An 18,688-nucleotide genomic window follows, 5' to 3' on the forward strand; every position below is an offset into this window, starting at 1 on the left:
GAGGGACAATGTAGTCACTTATTCCCAATTATGAAAGATTAGCAACTGCTTTGGAGGTATTTTGCAAGTGTCTTTAAGGCACTTTAACACTCCTGAGCAGCAGTCCTTTCCTGTAGGATATCCAGTCTACTTCCCAGCTGTCCTGGCACAGGCAGACCATGTTGGATTTACATCCTGGGTTATGCACGTGCAACTTTAAAACACTTAAGTGCACAGAGCAAAGCTCATGACTTTTGAAAAATCATGCAGATAACTGGCAAAGTACAATGAAAATTTCAGCCACTGGGCTCCTGGGGTGGTACAAATAGAGGTGTTGGTCAGGGCTTGTATCTGCAGGGACTTGGCTTTATATTTGAACATGCCACATGCAAACACACCTTACTCCCCAGGATCAGAGCTATGCAATTTAAGCACCACTGTCTTTAGAGAGCTGCTTCTATTGCAGTACCCAGTTCCACTGCTGTCCCTGTCCAAGCTTCCATCCAGTTCCACCACCCCTCTCTGTCAGGTGCACAGAGTGGGAATTCCAGTCACCAGCTGCTCTCCTATCAGCCCCATTTCCATCTCTTTACCCCCCACCTCCAATCCTTCAAGAGCTCTGCAAGGCTCAGGCTCCTCTCTGAAGAGTGTTTCTCATGGCTAAGGGTGGCGTGGGGAATAAGCACGTGGTACACCACTAGGGGTCTTTTAATTTTTTTTTTTGGCAGGCATGGCTCAAGACTGAGCTTTCAGAGCAAGGGCTCATTTTAATTTTTGTCTGTGGGGAGGAGAGGGCTGCAGCTGATGTCACAAGAACAGTAACTCTGCATAGTAATGAAGAAGAAATGCTTTGTTTAAAAAACCCTAAATCTGTGCAGCTAATCCATGGAGAGGGGAAGAAAATTTTATTTTTTCTACATGTAGAGTTTCCAAACCATGGCTAATAAACACTGAAGGCAAACAAGATGAACTGTGACCAGGTCATGACTATTTTCTTGGAAATCATGCTGGCCCTGATCAAGAAGTGCGAGTGAGAGCAGACAGCATTCAGGATTTCTCGATGTTGTCATTTATTGCTGAAGATGAAAGTGTGCAATTCACGTCCATTACACTATCATGACAAAATGATCAGAATGGGGACTGTCTGATAGTAAAAAGGAACTGCAGAATGAAGTAAAAGATCTTTTCCTTTATTCTGAGCTGGTTTTCTTATAGCTGCTAGAGAGATACACTGTCTAAGAAACAAAACTGCACTGGCTCTTTTGATAAACCTGGAGAATTAAGGCACTTTTACCAAAACAGATTTCAAAAGGCAACAAGTCAAAACCCAACAATTAAGTAATTTGCATATGCCTATATATTAAGTTTTAAGATAACCTGGCTTATATTTAGTTCACACAAATTAACAAAATATAGCAGCATACAACCTATGAAAAGCTTAAGAAATTTATTAGATGCACGGATAAAGTGCAGTAACAGAGATACTTGTGTAAATCTTTTTTAAAATAAATAAGGTACAGTTAAACCACCTTTGACTCACTTTAGCTCCAAAAGAAAAGTCAGCCTAAGTTTTAATGATTGAACTTTAAGGTCAAGGTGAAATATATAACAGTGGTTGTGATCTATATCAACTATTTGAGGCTCCTGTTCCTCTTGAGGTCTCCCAGAAACAGGAAGGCTATTGCAAAACGTATACGTTAGACATAGTTCCTTTCACAGAAACATTTTTGTAATAGAGTGTGGTTGCTCCAATACATGTTAAAATATTTAACAAGGAAACAATTTTCTCCTGATCCAGTTGATCTTTTAAACAAGACAATGCATTTTTTCTATGATGCAGCCCATGGGAGGGAACCAGAAGTAAACATCCTCCTTAACTGAAGACTGTTTTGCTTTAAGAACTAAACTATTGCATTATATGAGAGCAAGAAATACCCATTTTGTGTTATCCCTTTCTCCAAACATACAGCCCAGTGACAGACTTGCTTTTGCCTCAGAGGTCCATTTGTCTTCAAGAAAGACATACATTAAAAAGAGGTTCTCTTTCAGGGTCTCATAATAAAATCTTTCACTGCCTTTCCATCTGGGGAAGCTCTTTGACCGAAGGAACTGTCCCCGTTGCAGTTTTGGATGCTACCAGGTGTTTGTGCTCTGTTATCCATGATTTCAGGCACTTCGGGGCTAACATGGCTGTGTAATTTAAGTCAATGCAATAGTATTAGCAATATGTTCAATACTCAGAAGGGTCACCACAGTTTCCTTCATACACTCAAGATTTCAAATTCTTCTTCCAATTCAAATAGCTTGTCAGTAGATTCAATGAGTTCTGAAAAATAAATAATTTAGAATGTAAAGACATACCTGATTTTCTTTACTAAAAAAAACCCTCAACCCCTTCTGAAATGCTGCCTTTGAAATATTTTCTAAGATTTAAGAATGTTTGGATAACTGACATTCCATAGGAATATGGCACTTAATCAGGCAGTGATCACTTGATCCTCAGGAAAGCCCAGTTATTCCAGCTGTGGTGGTGCTCCTGCTGGCTGAGGAGCCCCACGCTGCTGCCCAGCAGCGCTGTCAGTGGTACCACACCTGCTCCTGTGGTTGTCACTTCTGGCTTGGTCGGAGGTATGAAAGGAGGCCAGTGTGGTGGGTGCTTCTGGACCAGCTCAAACATCCGCAGGCTCTGTTGCTTTAGAATCTCCTGAGGACACAATACAAAACAAAAAACTGCCTGCTTAATTAAAAACATTTCTAATACTGTATATCTATCAAAGAACAAAGGCTGTAAGTTCCTGTTATTTCAGGTACCTGCCACCATGAATCACTGCTTCACACATCTCTAGTATTTTCCTACTTGAAAACACACCTGGAAGATGGATCTCTTAAACTCTCCTACAAGTTATCAGTGGATTATAATGAGCTTTGATAGCCATACATCTATAATTTTGTTTACATGGAGCAAAAAGATACCAAGAACATATTTCTGCCTTTTAAAAGTAAATTACTTACATGGACCTCTCTGTGTTCAATGGAAATAAAAGACAGACTTATCTACTCAAAGAAATCCAACAGATTTTTGAAGACAGGTTTTGATCAGGAGAAACAAGTTATTATTGAAGCCAAATTTCAGTCCTGTCAGGTGAGCAACATCGTATCTTCTACTTCAGTTATTTACAGACTGCTTTCTGTAGACGTTTTTAAAAATAAATGTCTTTTAGTTAGTGGTATTTCATATTCGCATTCCTGTTGCTTAATATTCCAACTGCTTGCTGTGTTTCTCAGTAAATGACTTAGGTATGAGCCACTACTGCAGTACTGCTAAAAAAAGACAAACTCAGGAAGCAGGTGTTATGTACTTGTTCTCCAGGGCTCAGGGCTGCAAAATGCTGAACAAGCTCTATCAGCAGTGTCAGCTCTCCCTGATCATTAGTGCCACCTTCACTGGGGATCATTTGATTTGCAGGCTGGGAATTTCCGTTAACAAAGAACAGTAGCCATCATTTCATACAGAGCAAAAAAAGACAGTAGTATTACCTTTTGTACAAGACTACACCAGTTATCAAAATCACATTCTTCTTTGCAAAAGAAGCCCTAAGGAAAGAACACACATAGTAATAACTAAATACAAATGTCAGTGAGCAAAGGTTGCTGTGCTATGTATGTATGAGTTATATCCCAAGTGACAATCACCCATAACCCAACCAAAGGACACTGGCATGAGATCCGTTTGAATTCCTTCAACTACCACAGTATTCTTGTGACATATACTGGATGACTTCTACAAGTAATTCCTCTTGAAGATTTGTAAATTAAATAAAACAAGCTCAGGTATCTTCTCCAGACCAACCATGCATAGGTGATAGTGATGGAATAAAATAAGGAAACCTGATGCAGATCCTTGCTTCAACTTTCAAACTACTTCTTGGAAACGGTCCAGGAAAGAAACTTAATTGGCTCCCCAGGATACAAGTAGCTGGTCCCCTGCTTGAGCTAAAATTCATGTATCCTGTGCAGTTAATAGATAAACTACTATGTGTTGAATTTTAGATTGCAGAAGAGTGCCCTGTGATCTTGACTGTGATCAAGAAAACATGTTGCTGCCCCTTAACAATACACAGAGGTATTGCTTTGAATAAAGTACACGCATTTGTTACTGTCTAAAACCTACTAAAGCTACTGAAGGGTCCAAATTCATGATCTTCATTCTGTGTGGGGCTTGCTGGCAGTGGAAGCTCTCGTCATCGACTGTGCCATTTTCTTCTGAATCTACAAAACTCTGAGTGGTGTGAGGGTCCAAGTAGATCAGCTCATTGCCTGGAGGGGTAAAATCCATACGGTGGTAATAAGCAAGAGGCATTAATAAACTTACTCCATCCAGACTTGTATAACACAAATTGGATTATTAGCACAGTCCATAACTCTCTAGCTAGGGAGTCTTTAAGAGAACGGGAAAGCAGTTCCAGTTCCAGGCACAACAGTATCCCACACAGCATTTAGTATAATTTTCCACTGTTACCTTTTAGAGTGGGTTTTTTGGATGGTTTGTTTTACCTTTGTCACATACTCTTCTTCATCTATGTGAAGTCCAGTACATTTTTGAAAAATCTCAGCTGTTGTAATCCCTAACATTCCTCAGATGAAAGATACAGGATGACCACAAATGCAATCTGTAATCCCATTAGGCATTCACCCAGAAATTGGAACAAATAAGTCTGACTAAAACAGCTCAAGTTTTACAGAAGAAAGAACAAAATATTTAAGAAGTAACAGATCAAACCCGGGTGAAATATGAAAGTCTGAATCTAGGATCAACTATTCCATTAATTAATAAAGGAAGACATAGAAGCTTTGATAAGAAATTGAAAAATATGAGACAATAATTTAAGACAGCGAGGAAGCAAAAGAATAAAACAAGACACTTCACCAGAAAGTGTTAATGATAGAAAAAATTCATTATTTAAGCAGCAGTGACATCTGACACTTGTTGAATGCTATCAATTTTTCTTAGTGTCTTGTTCTTGCTTCTATCATTCCATATTTTTACGTCAAGCTTTGCTGCTGCTTTTCTGTTCCAGTAAGGATGGTCTCATACTGTTCTGAAGTGTTTGAGGTATGTTTCTTCTTCTCCATTCTCATGCTTGAAATGCTTACTATTTCCCCTTCCCAAAGAAAATCCTTTCTCTTTCAGTCATATGAATATTTGGAGTAAGTTTCTTTCTTCCTTACCTAAAAATCCTATAAAATAATAGGCATTATTGGGTTTCCCTCCTAATGCTCCCAAAGACTGTGGCATCTTAAAGCATTCCTAGGAGTCCAAAGAGAGAAAAATTAAATGGATTTGTTTATTGATATAACAGATACCTGAACTTATTTCACATACATAAACAAGTCACTGAAGAATCCCTTACTTTAAACGCATCAATATACACTGGATTGATGTGATTAATCCCTAGCCGGAGAGGGATAATGAGCAAGAGGGGCTTCCAGCCTGGGCACAATCCTGCTGTGTTCTTGTTTTGGCCAAGAGCACTTCTGTGCAAATGTGCACTGCTGTGGGCAACGCCGCTGCTCTGGGCAGGGGACCAGCACATCTTCTCTAGGGGAATGAAAACAGAGATCAGTGAATGCACAGAGGAATACAGAGCAGATCTTCCTCTCAATCATGAATTAAATTACTTTTCCAGACAGTTTTACAGAGCTCCAGTTTTAAGACAAAAGGAGCAGGGCTTGGAAATACTGACTATTTAGTAGAAGTAATTCTGGCAGTCAGAGTATGTGCTGGCACATTAGTGAGACATGAAAAAAATGAGGGTATGCATGTTTAAGACTGAAGTTATATTTACTATTTTGCAGTATTAATGCTGTCAAGCTTTCCCTGGGAGATTATACAGCAGAGATGAAGCGTTAGAAATTCTTAAGGGAACTCTTCACTTCCAGTGATGTAGACACAAAATAAGCAGAAGTAGGGACTAAAGTAGAACCAGGCTGTGGCTAAATACCACTTGTAAACCCACCCTTACAACTAAAAATGGGCCACGTATTTCTGAAGGATTTGACCCTCGTTTCCCTTTGCCTGACAAAAACAAATCTCTGGCAAACTCTGTATTACAAGCAATTCTCTGTATTTTTACATACAGCAACTTCATTCCATTGCTGAAGTGGGAGTTAAGGTAGCACAGACCAAACTCCACCTTCTCATCCACATGGTATGTAAGCTGGTCACCAAAAATGCCTCACTGTTCTGTGTTAACTTTAGTTTTGGAAACCCCAAACCTGAGTATCCATTTCCTTTATTCCTTTTCTTACCCTGGGAACAACTATGGACGGTCCCAAGATTTTGCTTATATTTAGCTATATTCAGGAGAGTGGAGTCAAATCAAAAACTGTCACCAAAGAAATAATCACAGAACCATCAAATCATTTAGGCTGGAAAAGACCTTTAAGGTCATCAAATCCAACCACTACCCTAATGCTCCCAGAAGTAGTTTCTCCAAACAAATTTGCTACGAGCTTGAGCTACTCTTTAATATCTGCTGAGACACTAAAGCAGTCCTGCAAAAACTCCTGTTTCACTTACTGATGTCTTCGATGACCACTGTATTGTCCATAGATACGTAAACTGCTAACGAATTCCATTCATCAAATAAAGCAAGCTTCCTAGAAAACATAAAGGCAATAATTAATAAAAGTTTATTAGGACCACAAGGGTAGCTTTTAACACATGACAGTTAAATGGTTCTTGAGTAAAAAGAATCATTTATTTGGAAAAAAAATTGCTGGGCTTTTTTTAAGTCTTCGTGTAATAAAAAGATAACTTTTAGTATTTAAAGTATTTACAAAAAATAATAATGACTGGTTCCAGGAAAAACACACACACTATAATATGTGAAAACTGTCTTGTCCTTTTGCCATATGCAGGGATAGTAACAGCTCGACCACATAATTATGTTTATTACTTTTTATTACAATTAACAACCTCTGCTGTGGGATTCTGCCCATGGTGCCTGGCATCATGTAGAGAAGGAAAAAATTCCTAAGCCAGTTTTTCACATTACTTTGTGCTCAAGAAGTTCCACTAAACTCAGTGAAACTATTTCAGGTTGTTAAAAGCCAGAGCAGCTCAAGATTCTGGCACCCAAAAGTTAGGAGGGGGGCATTATAGCACACAGGTTTCTGTCCACTTGTGTGACATCCAAAACTCTGGGGAAGGGAGCTCTTAGGCTGCGCAGGTGCTGTTGGTTGTCTAAAATAAGCCCAAAAAACTGGTATGTGAGCCATTAAGAATTCATAAGGGAAAGGAGCTGGAGGCCAGCACATCCTTTCGCTCCTTTCCCACTCCAGAATGTGTCTGTCCCAGGGCTGCAGCAAATGGTGCCCAGGACCTGCAGTCCGGCCTCCTGACATCTGGCACCTCCCTCAGCAAAGTCATCTCTAGTGTGGCTTCCAGACTAGGAGGAGCTTCCATGTTTTCTCCAGCACCCTCGGGCAGTGCTGCGCGGTCTCCGAGCTCAGCGGCCCCGGAAGCACGTTCTGAGGGAGCCACTGCCATGACTTACTTCAGTACTTGAGCAACTGTATTTGGTCCAAACCATTCTCCAATGGATTTCCCCTCTCCAACACCCATCTGCGCTGTTTTTGTAAGGGAAAACACACACAGGAAAAGACCACAGAGAGGCTGGTCACAGTCTATGTCAAATAGCATGGCCCACGAATATTTTGACAAACATTCTAGAGCAAGTGCAAGCTGTATTTAACAACAATTATGTTTTCAATCTATGCTCTTTTCAAAACTTACTAACTGCTAGTTCCCTTACAAAAAGTTCCTAAACTGTAATGAGAATTACAAATATGTCCTTACTTACAAATTACAGCAGTAAGCTTTATGACTGTCTATTTTAATACTATCAACTCTGCTACCCAAAACTTGCACACTTTATCAAGAGCTAGATTCTAGCATACAGATTTATTTTGGTCTTAGTGAATAACATTTCTGAATTATTATACATTGTACCCATCTGCATGCATTTTAATTTATATATAAATGTATACATTGTCTTCATAATCACCTTTTCAAAATTTTTAATTAACGTATTTCAAATGAGAAAGTTGCAACATCATTGGAATTTCAGTGGACAAAAAGAAGTTGTGTGTTCTTACCCATTTGGTGGATAGAATAACAGCAATCTTTTCTATCTAGAAAGCACCGTAAGATTCTATGATATTCTTCTGGTTGTTTTTTGTGTTTTTCCCATTGCCAATCTTACAGGAAAAAAAATTATACAGATTAAATAATAATGTTTTCATCATACTGATCAAATTTCTAGAATGCAGAAGCCATCAAAGAGATGTTAAGAGGCAATCCATCTCTAATATTTACATTTTATTTAGAGATCCTAGAAGTCACACCTTGTCATTTATTATCAAGCTGTCCTTTATCATCACATGCTATCTTGTGAAAACTGGGAAACTAAAATAACAATGCCAACTGCAAATATATCCTGAGTGATCACTGCTGACAATTGGTAGCTATTGCTCTATGTGAGCTTCTAAGACTGGTTAAAACTATCTGTTCTGTTTAGACTTTGTTAGATTTGCAAGCATTTGTAGGATAATAAGATTCATAAAGCAAAGTCCAAACACAATGCTGGCCCTCTCCCACAGAAAAATCCAAACCATGGCTTTGCCATGAGAGTTACTGCTTCTAACATGAGGTAGTTACCTCACATTTACTAACAGAGAAGCACATACACAAGGCTGATGCTATTCAGACCTATACTGCAAGTTCAAGTTGTAGTTTTTCTCAGGTAATATGTTTGTTTGCCTACTCTTTCAGTTAAATCTTTGCACTACTGTTCTGCGGATTCAGTTATTCAAATGGATAAATCCTTCTGTGGATTCAGTTATTAAAGTGGTAAATCCACAAATCATGCTGCCATAGAAACCATGACAAAAGAGCATAAGGATCACAGACCCAACCACAGTAAGGTAACTGACAGCAGAGTGACACACAGAGCAGACCTATGACACTCACCCCTGACCCTGGGATATGGGGTGTTAGTATAGGATTAATAACAGGCACTAGTGGGGTCTGCTGCAGGATTTGGACTCAGGCTGATGATGGGTGAGTGGTTTGTGAAGTACTTTGTGTGGTGAATATCACGCTGTCACTACTCACACCATCACCTTGAGCCAGCATTTTGGTGGCTATGGAATGAGAAGAGGGGAAGAACTCAGACCCATGGTGGCAAGTTTTCCCTTGGCTTCAACTTGGGTATTCCTCAAAAAGATTTATAAAATAACAACAGTGGGATTCCCTGTTTGTCCTTCCTCTATTTTTGTTTCTCTGCTCAAGGCTGACATGATTTTACCCCATCAGACAAGAATAGTTCACTAGTAACTTTATCAGGGCATCACAGAAAGTTTCATTAATAACTTCAGGTTTTATGCTTTTATGGAGCTAAATCAACAGTCTCCAAATAACACAAAAGTTGCCTCAGCAACAGTACTCACCTCTTCCTAAATGTCTGCAGATCAGTGCCTGGGCCAGCATCATCTGCCCACACCTCAGCATGCATCCCCAGCCTGCGTCAGACGAGGGGCCGGTGCCTCCTGGGAACAGAGTTGCCCACAGTCAGCACGGGCTCTACACAGAGCCCAGCCTCCGGGAGAGCCTCAGTTACACCTCGAACACCTGTTATTGATCAAAGGCACTGAGCAAGCTCCTTCCTCTCCACAGCCTGGTGTCACTTCACTGCTTGCCCCACAAACATGAGGACCTGATTATATACAGGTACCAGCAAGCACTGATTTTAACAGCTTTAATCTTTTGTTTGCATAAACAGTTAAAATTATGCTCAAAATGTTCTACTACTGTAAAAATAACTTTTCAGTCCCCAACACCATCACTAATCCTGCTAATTCATAACCAGGCAGCTGGAATGCTGCATACTCACCAATAGGTGAAAACTTTCTTCTATATGTAAACCAGAGACGAGCACTTATATCCAACAATAACTTAGATTTGTCTGGAATAATTTTAAGAGGAAAGAAATTATTAAAACAGACTTTTAAAACTGAAAAATTCAAATTATCCCTGTATAATGAATATATAGTGCATGGAAGGCTCCTGTTAGCTTTTACATACAAGACCCTTAAAATTTAAAACATTTTTAGCAGTTGAAACACAGAGAGCTTTTGCAGACTGCTAATTAAAGTTAACTTATTAAGGATAAAATAATTATTAGCCAATGAAGTTTTACAAGGTGTTTGGAATGACTATGTCCAGCCTGAATGAAACAACTCTGGAGAACTATATCCTAAGGAAAGAACTGGTAAAGCAGGTTAAGAATTTCTACGTGCAAACGAACATGGAATTATACACTACCTCCAAACCCAACAGAAAGTAATTTTAGGAAAAGTTTAATAATAAGGTTAAATTTAATTAAATCTCTCTGGGGTTTTTTTTTGTTTGTTTAAACACATGCACTTACAGAATTCTCCAAAGGCTCTGAAGAATGGTTAAGAATCCTATTTGCTGCACTTTCCCTTAGCTGTGGCTCAGACTGGCTGGCTTTTCCAAAGGATTCTCCATCTGATCAAGGCTGCATGCAGCACCCTCGGCTGTCCTGAACACCGTGCCTGCACTGGTGGCCACTGCCTTTGACATGTAACACAGGAGGATGCCCCTGTCTTCTCCCCAGGGAGAAAAACTCATTTCTGAAATCTTATTTTTATATAAACACATTGCTCTGCTCTAACTTTTAGGTCATGTATTTATTTTCACCAAAACACAGTATGTGCCATAGACTAACTTATTATTGTTATTTGAAAAATGACATTAGTAATGCTGAACATTTCCCAGAAGTTATTTATTTATTTCTGAGGCAGCTGATGTCAATCTATGAATATTCTACAGATATTACAGATAATTTAATTCTAAAGATACCTGTGTTCAGGTGGTGTTGCCTTCCTAAAATCCACACTGGCTCATCAGTTTCTGGAAATTCTTCTAAGTAGTCTGACAAAATAGTGATCTGGTTTTCATACCTAGATAAAACTGAACAGGAATACACAAAATTCAAACTCCATTTTATCCCTTGTTCTTTTATGTACAACTTGGAGCTCTCAGACTGAACTAGTTGTAGCAAGTCTCTGCAGCCTTTGGGGCTTCTAAGGAGTGCTGCCAGCTGCTTTTAATTTTCTCCCTTAAAAGCTGTTCTGACACTGAAATATCCAATGCCTTGGTTTTTATTTAGATCCTCAGTGAGTGTTGAGAGAACACCAGGAATAACACCTTGATTATAAGCAGTCTCACTGAAGTCAGTGACAGAAGTTCAGGATGACTGCAGCAAGGATGAGATTTGATTCAAGATAATGAGGAAGGGAAAAAAAAAATTTAGACACCACGGCTTGTTCTGAAATGTACAAAAAATACAAATCAGAGTGATTACAGCCTCGTGCTTAATAGGAAGCATGTGAAAAGTGTTAGCAAGGCTTGGCTTTACTTTCCCAACTGGAGATTTGAAACACTTCAGCAAAAAAAATAGATGTGTTAAATAGATTAATGTTATTATTCAATACCACATCTATTTAGTGAAAAATAACAAAAGAATACTACTAAAAGAAGACAGTCCAACCATTTTCCAGATCATTAAAATGGTGCTTTTTGGAAGAGTGAAACAACCCTTCAAGTGTAAAAATTCATGTAAAATAATTTTAGACAACAATCTTAAGGACTATATGCTATGAAATCAGAAGTTAAAAGTGAAAGCAAACAATTTATCCTACTTTTCAAGTGAGTGCACATATATCCAGTACAAAGAGTGAATAATCAGCAGGTAAACATATATATTTAAAAAATTCCATTTTAAAAATATATACATTCCAGCAATCAAAAGGAAGCTACACCACCCTCCTGGAGCACCGGGGCCGGCAGTGCCGAGCCCCGACATTCACCTTCCCCGCAGGCAGTGGTTAAACACCACGACAGACTGCTCTAGGGCTGGCAGCTCGGCAAAACAGCTTCTCGCACTGTGCTCTGCCTTCTCCATCAGAAAAGCCGTCACTTACTGCACTTGGAAGGCAAATTACCTATTTTTGGGTCCAAAGACTTAAGACACTCGCGACCCCCGAAATCCAGCCGGAGACACCTGCGCCTCCTTCGCGGCCGCCCCTCTCGCCCCCGCTGCCGTACGCCACCTGGGACCACCCGAGGAGGCACCGCCAGGGTCTCTTTTCCCTTCCCGGGGTGTCCTTCCCCTTCCCGGCGCTCCTGCAGAGCGCTCCCCCCCGAGCTGCGGCGCCTCCCGGGGCCGGGCTGGCAGACCCGGCTCCGGCCCCCGGCTCAGGCCGCCCCGCGCCCCGCCCGAGCCTCCCCGCGCCCGGGCCCCCGCCCGAGCCCCCAGCCCCGGCCCCAGGAGAGGCCGCGGGACCCCCCGCGCCGGGCGACCCCTCAGGGCGGATCGCACCGCGCCGACCCGCCTCCCCTCAGCCCGCGGGCGCCTCCCGCCGCCGGCGGCCCGGCTGGAGCCCCGGAGCACCAGCCTGGCCCCTCAGCGCCGCCCCGCCGGCCGTGCCCGCGCCCCGCGCCCCTCACCGGCCTCCATCCTCCCGCTGTCACCATCCTCCTCCTCCTCCTCGCCCCGACACGGAGGCACAACACGGCCGCGCCGCGGGGCGCCCTGGGAGCTGCAGTCCCGCCGCCCGCCGGCAGCGCGCCGCCCGTTCGGCTGTGGGACTACAAGCCCCAGCAGCCCCCGCGGCCCGAGGGGCGAGGGGAGCAGGCGGGCAGGCGCGATTGGTTGGACTGGGTCCCGGCGCCCTCCTGATTGGCGCGGCGCGGGCTTGGCCGTCCCGCGGGCGGGGGTGCGCGGGGGCAGCATGGAGGGCTCGGTGTCGGACGTGGCCGTGTGTAACCTGGCGTTCGCGGGGCGCCTCGAGGAGCTGCGGGCGCTGCTGCTCCGCGACAGGGCCCAGGCCACGCGGGCCGACCAGGTCAGCCGGCTGCGGCCCCGGGCGGCCTGGGGGCGGCTTCCCGCGGGAGCCAGCCGCTCCCCGTCCTCGCCCCGCTCACCGCTTCCTTCCCGCAGGATCACCGCACCGCGCTGCACTGGGCCTGCTCGGCGGGACACACGGACGTCGCAGACCTCCTGCTCGGGCTCGGCGTGCCCGTGAACGATAAGGACGATGTGAGTGCCGCGGCCGTACGGTGCGGCTGAGGGAGCCGCGGGCCGCTGTGCGGGGCGGTCCGGCTGCGCAGATGGTGCTGCGGCCCGTTGCTGTCATGGTTGCAGCTGCAGAGGGGCCCTGACAGCGGTCGGGGGCAGCTCCCGGAACCGCCTCCCTTCCTCCCTTCCTCCCTTCCTCCCTTCCTCCCTTCCTCCCTTCCTCCCTTCCTCCCTTCCTCCCTTCCTCCCTTCCTCCCTTCCTCCCTTCCTCCCTTCCGTGCTCTTCCCCCTCCTCCCGGCGGCTGGTGCGCCCGGGGCGGTATCTGACACTTGGAGAAGCCCAGGCTGCTCTATGTGCGCTGGGAAGGCAGGGTGAAGTATTTCACAGTTCGTGTGGAAGTAGGCGTGAGGAGGAGACTTGATTCCTGCTTATTGTCCAGGAATTTTAGGATAACTGTTCTTATGAAGGAAGTTGCAAAACTAGGGGTGTTTCAGTGGTTGTTGGGGTTTTCATACTGCCTTTATCTCGGTGCGATCTCTCAAATATGTTGTGCCGAATCATGAGGCACCCTGAAGATTCCTCGTATTGGGAAAGGCATTAATGAAGGAGGGGCAGGTTGAGTGAATTCACAGTTGGAAAGGAGATGGCCTGCTCCTGCTCTAGAGGAAGAGTTGAAATATTTGTGTCGATTACAAAGCATCCTAAATGTCATCCATAATGAAGGAAATGTCTCATTGGTTTAGAGAGTAGGATATAGAAAGGGTTGCAGAAACTTTTTAATACCTTTTTCTACTACTCCTGTTTGTTCTTAAAAAGGCACTAGTGTAAATTCTGCAGGGACAAAGTGTTCTGCAAAGATACCATGCATAACTGCATAGCAGAAGTGATTTCTGTCATTTAACTGTCAGCTTTTGTCAGGTACTGAATGCTGGCATGTAAGAAGACATGAGCCTTGTCTCTAGTGAAAATCCATAATGTTTAGCTTTACACTGGTAAGAATATGTGCAGTGTGAGTAGTCAAGTCTATCTGGGTTATGCATTGTCATGTTTTTCTCCCTGAAACTCATGGCTTGAATAATGTGGATTTCTTCTTACCTCTGTAGGCTGGTTGGACTCCCTTGCACATTGCTGCTTCAGCAGGCCGTGATGAAATTGTGAAAGCCCTCATTGCTAAGGGTGCTCATGTAAATGCTGTCAATCAGAATGGCTGCACACCTCTGCATTATGCAGCCTCCAAAAATAAGCAGGAGGTATGTTTACCTAAGCTACAGGAGCTGGTGGTGCTCTTGGAAGAAGGATTTAGATATATTAACTCCACATCTTCCTCCCCTGCTCCTTTCTCTTTCTACGTACTCAGATTGCAATCATGCTTTTGGAGAACGGAGCAAATCCAGATGCAACAGATCATTTTGAATCCACCCCGTTACACAGAGCAGCAGCCAAAGGAAACCTAAAAATGGTACAGATCCTTGTGCAGCACAATGCAACTGTGGATATACGGGACTCTGAAGGGAATACTCCTCTGTAAGTAATTTTTTATTTTTATTTTGCTCAATATACCATAATCTCTGTGAAATGAAACTCCCATTACTTCAATGTCTTTTTTTTTTTTAATTTTTCATTGCCTCAAAATACTTTCTTGCTTCACATCCCTGTGCAATTAAAAAGTATTTCTGAAAGTCATACTTAGTATTTTACCTCAGTGTGTCTGTACATGCATACTTTAATTTGTGTTACTGCATCTACTTAAAAGAGTGTAGAACACCTTTTGTAATAATCTGGAATACATTGATTGCTGCTAGAAGGTAGAAAGTGAGCACATGACATCAGAGTCAGAGGAAACTGGTCTTGCAGGCTGGTCTACTCTGTCCTGCCAAGCAAGAACTCATTTTAGAAGCTTTTCTTCACCTCTCTAAGGAAAAGAAGTTGCAGCCCAGTGTTTGTTGTTACCTTAGAGATCAATTTGAATCTGTAAGGGTTACGGCTGCTTTGAACTTGGTGGCAAAACCACAGTGGAATCCGGATTTTGCTGTGAATAAGATCAAGCAGTATGTTTTAGCTGTGCATAAACCCCAGTGTGGCCCTGGAATGCACAGTTTTTCCTAGGACACTGTGCCAAATGGAAACAAGCATTTGCTGCATTTGCAGTAACACATTACTTCAGATTATTTTTTAGCATTAGACAATTTATTTATCACTTTCAATTTAATAGAGATTGCCATTTTCCATTCTCACCATGGATTATTGTTCTCTTTAGCTTTGCTGACTGCAGAGCCAAATGCTAACCCAAAGAACTGTCTTAACATTGCAAGGAGAGCAGCAGGAGGAATGTTCTTGAGTTGCTTAATGACAGCAGAGGGACTGGACAGCAAGCTTTGGAATCTGTCTAGGTAGTTGGCTGCTTGTGGATTTGTTGTTCTCAGATGTATTTCCCCCCAACATTCACGCTGTCATTTTGACATGGCATAATTATTGCTCTTTATAAGCTTGGGCAGTTTAACAGTGGCTCTGGGTTTCTTGTTCTCACTGCAGTCATTTAGCCTGCGACGAAGAGAGAGTGGAGGAGGCAAAGCTGCTGGTGTCTCACGGTGCAAGTATTCACATTGAGAATAAAGAAGAGCTGACCCCATTGAAAGTGGCCAAGGGTGGCCTGGGAGCCATCCTTAAAAGAATGGTGGAAGGCTAGAGGGGGCTTCCCACTTGAGCCTCTCTCCTGTTGCACTTCTATTTAAGACTGAAAACTTTGTATTTTGGTAGTTCAACTAGGATGTCATGTATGGTATCAGCATGGTAATGAAATGTTTTTATTGAAGCTGTTCTTTAAGTGCAGTGCCAAAACAACTCTTTGTACTTCCTGTTAATTAAATAGTTCACTGATTTTAAAGTATTTTTCAATATCTTGCAGTTTTCTTTCAGTTTACAGTGTGATGTGTATAATGTGATATTCCTTCTATTTCAGTTCCCAGTTTAGAGTTATTTCTTTCAAGAAACAGGACCAAAAATGTTTTAACCATTTAAAGACAGTTTTTATTTTCTTCTAGAGTCTTTGTTTTTTCCCATAGCCTTTGTGATTTGTGTGTGGGGTTTTGTTTGTGTTTTGTGGGTACTGATTGCCTTTCTTCAGGTGATTCTAAACTACACTGTATTTCTCTTCGTAGAATGCAGTTTGCTCAGTGACTTAGATAATTGTATCCATTTCTGCTACTCTTGGTGTATTAAGTGAGATCTGAGTGTTTAAAGCTTTTCTGTTGTTACTGATTGTTATCCTGTTTTTCTCTGAGTCTTTTAATACATGTATTTGATCAAGTGCACTGGACTGCTTGCAGAATGCAGGCACAGTTTCAGGCTTACCTCTGCAAATACACTGTTTTATAATGGATGGCTCTGGATACTCCTCTGGGATGTACTTCCACTTTAATATTTTTTCCTCTTGCTCCTTTTGTAGGTTCCTTTTTTGCTCTCTTTGACTCCTTTTGTAGGTTCCTTTTTTGCTCTCTTTGACTCCCATAAACATCACTGACACTTGCAGTTTACCATCTTATTTTATAACAGAAGCCTGGTTTAATCTTTATTTACTCAGAGCAAATCCTGATATTAAGTTATTATAAGGCAGAACTAATGAGGCAGTCTGAAAAGTGACCTCCTGTCCTGATGTTGGTAAGATAATTTTTGACACCAGTGGGTAGATTTCCCCTTGAACAAAGGATGGAATTCTGTGAAATAAAGAACTTTCCTAAACAACAGTCTTTGGTATTATAAAACTTTATTAAACTTACATGTAAGAAAACCAGTATTTTCTAAATAGCTTGTATGTTTGGGGTGTGAACAGCAAGCGAGATGAAAACCTGCCATCTGTTACACAGTATGGAAATGCAACATGTTTGATCTTCAGCCTCCAGGAAAGGGTGAAATGCAAGCTGGCAGTTTCCACAGTTTGACTTGCTGGGATTAAGGTAATGCAATTAATTTTGATAAGCAAGACTGAAACTTACAACCAAATACCTTCACCCAGGACTTTAAATGCATCTTAAATCACAAAATGCAGGTTAAATTTCACTGAGGGGACTCATTAAGAGCAGAAGGGATAACTTGCCTGTACAGTAAACTCTGGCCATGCAGGCCTTGATTGAAGGAGGAACCTGATTGAGTAAATGTTTCTTATATATTGCACAGGCACTGCTAAAAGTTTGATTTGAGAGCAGCTGAAGCTGAGTTCTGTGTTCATTCTTGATCTTTGTGTAGCAAAAAAACCCTGCCACAGCTCTGTAGCTCTGTAAATCTGCTTCCTTAGGAGATGGTGGCTTGAATGTTGGCTTAGTAACGGGTGTCTGTATTAATGATCCCTGCTTCTTAGGGGAAGATAAATTGGCCACGCAGCAAAGACTGTTGGAACATCTAAAGCAAATTCTGAAAAATGTTTCTGAATCCTGCATAACTCTGCAGGGTTTTAGAGCTACACACTGTGGATCAATACTTAATTTGACTTGTGCTTTGCCAAGAGTATCAGTGGGAAGCTAGGAATGGTGCCCCATAATTTTTAATAAACTTTAGAGACTCTGTAATGAGAACAAACATCTGCCAGAAGGCTTACAGAAAACACCTCACTATGGTAAGAAACCCCAAATACATGTTATTTGCCTTACCTCCTCACTCCCAGCAGCCTGTTTTGCTTCTAATTTTGCCTTTTTACTAGCATCTATTACTCACTGGTGGTTAGAAGTATGAGAGGAATCATTAGTCAAGAACGTGGTCAGTTGTTCCTTTCTCTATATAAAAACATTAACGTAACGAGCAATTTCTACTTTTTGAACAAATATAAAACCTGTGGTGTTCTAGGAAGACCCTACAATCTAATAGAACATGTTCCTATCTTACTGTAGGATACATGTTCCTATCTTACTGTAGCAAGTTATGTAAGGAAATGCCAGCAGAAAAATGTGTGGAGGTGAGATGAAGGAAAGATTAAAAGAAATATGACCACATAATAGAGTCCCCTCTTCAATCACGATAGTGCTGTTGCAGAGATGTGGAAAGGTATAGCAATAAGAAAAATGTGACCAGAACATGTACATGCAGGAGATGGCTTTAGAAGAACTAGTACAGCTATAGCAGTGACATGAAGACATCTATGTTTTCCCATGAAGGGCAAGAGTAGAAGAATGCTTAGGAATGTCAGATAAATTATTTTAAATTATTGCTGCTGTCAGCCAAGCGGGGGCTCCTTTGGACCAGTAATTGATTTGAATTTTATCATCAGGAAACACCTTCAGTAAGAAATAGCACCCAAAGAGCAGCAGGTAGTACTGACTGTTCCCTTGCTGTTTCTGAGTGTGTTTAATGTCATCATCCTGCAGGTTTACACAACTTGGCTGTCAATATATGACATTTTCAGTAAGCTGCTCAACCTGGATTGAAGGATGTGACTTAAGAATTTGGCCTGGCATAATTGCCACAAGAGTTAATAAGAGCTGCCTGATCAAGGGGACTTCTGTGTAGATCCTGATTTGAGATTTACCCTGGATATTTTGGGGAGAGAGGA

At 42.1% G+C, this 18,688-nt stretch overlaps 2 protein-coding genes across 3 annotated transcripts; one reads left to right on the forward strand and one right to left on the reverse strand.

Annotated features, from left to right (window-relative positions):
• Positions 1 to 38: 38 nt before the first annotated feature.
• On the reverse strand, positions 39 to 12,619 carry ATG4A (autophagy related 4A cysteine peptidase). Of its 2 annotated transcripts, none has more exons than XM_082289720.1 (13): positions 12,578 to 12,619; positions 10,928 to 11,038; positions 9,936 to 10,007; positions 9,493 to 9,591; positions 8,140 to 8,241; positions 7,539 to 7,611; positions 6,560 to 6,639; positions 5,391 to 5,578; positions 5,209 to 5,287; positions 4,151 to 4,296; positions 3,517 to 3,573; positions 2,572 to 2,683; positions 39 to 2,305 (listed from the first exon to the last, which is right to left on the reverse strand). In XM_082289720.1, the coding sequence occupies exons 1-13, from the start codon at positions 12,585 to 12,587 to the stop codon at positions 2,241 to 2,243; spliced, it is 1,194 nt and encodes a 397-aa protein (XP_082145846.1). In that variant the 5' UTR covers positions 12,588 to 12,619; the 3' UTR covers positions 39 to 2,240. The 2 variants fall into 2 exon arrangements, with proteins under 2 accessions (XP_082145846.1, XP_082145847.1); XM_082289721.1 differs by lacking the exon at positions 12,578 to 12,619 and adding an exon at positions 12,073 to 12,141.
• A 224-nt stretch (positions 12,620 to 12,843) lies between these two features.
• Positions 12,844 to 16,892, forward strand: PSMD10 (proteasome 26S subunit, non-ATPase 10). Its single transcript, XM_082289679.1, has 5 exons — positions 12,844 to 12,975; positions 13,071 to 13,169; positions 14,253 to 14,399; positions 14,507 to 14,673; positions 15,682 to 16,892. Exons 1-5 carry the CDS (start codon positions 12,862 to 12,864, stop codon positions 15,833 to 15,835), a joined length of 681 nt encoding a protein of 226 aa, XP_082145805.1. The 5' UTR covers positions 12,844 to 12,861; the 3' UTR covers positions 15,836 to 16,892.
• The last annotated feature ends 1,796 nt before the right edge of the window (positions 16,893 to 18,688 follow it).

The sequence above is a fragment of the Coloeus monedula genome (assembly GCF_965178545.1).
Source record: "Coloeus monedula genome assembly, chromosome: 12".
NCBI lineage: Eukaryota > Metazoa > Chordata > Aves > Passeriformes > Corvidae > Coloeus > Coloeus monedula.

Coding starts and splice junctions, on each gene's coding strand:
- ATG4A (XM_082289720.1), bottom strand. Junction 10,008..10,927: donor GCAACACCACCTGAACACAG/GTATCTTTAGAA, acceptor AAATTATTCCAG/ACAAATCTAAGTTATTGTTG. Junction 6,640..7,538: donor ACAGTTGCTCAAGTACTGAA/GTAAGTCATGGC, acceptor TATGTTTTCTAG/GAAGCTTGCTTTATTTGATG.
- PSMD10 (XM_082289679.1), top strand. CDS start 12,862: ATGGAGGGCTCGGTGTCGGACGTGGCCGTGTGTAACCTGGCGTTCGCG. Junction 12,976..13,070: donor AGGCCACGCGGGCCGACCAG/GTCAGCCGGCTG, acceptor TCCTTCCCGCAG/GATCACCGCACCGCGCTGCA. Junction 14,400..14,506: donor CCTCCAAAAATAAGCAGGAG/GTATGTTTACCT, acceptor CTACGTACTCAG/ATTGCAATCATGCTTTTGGA.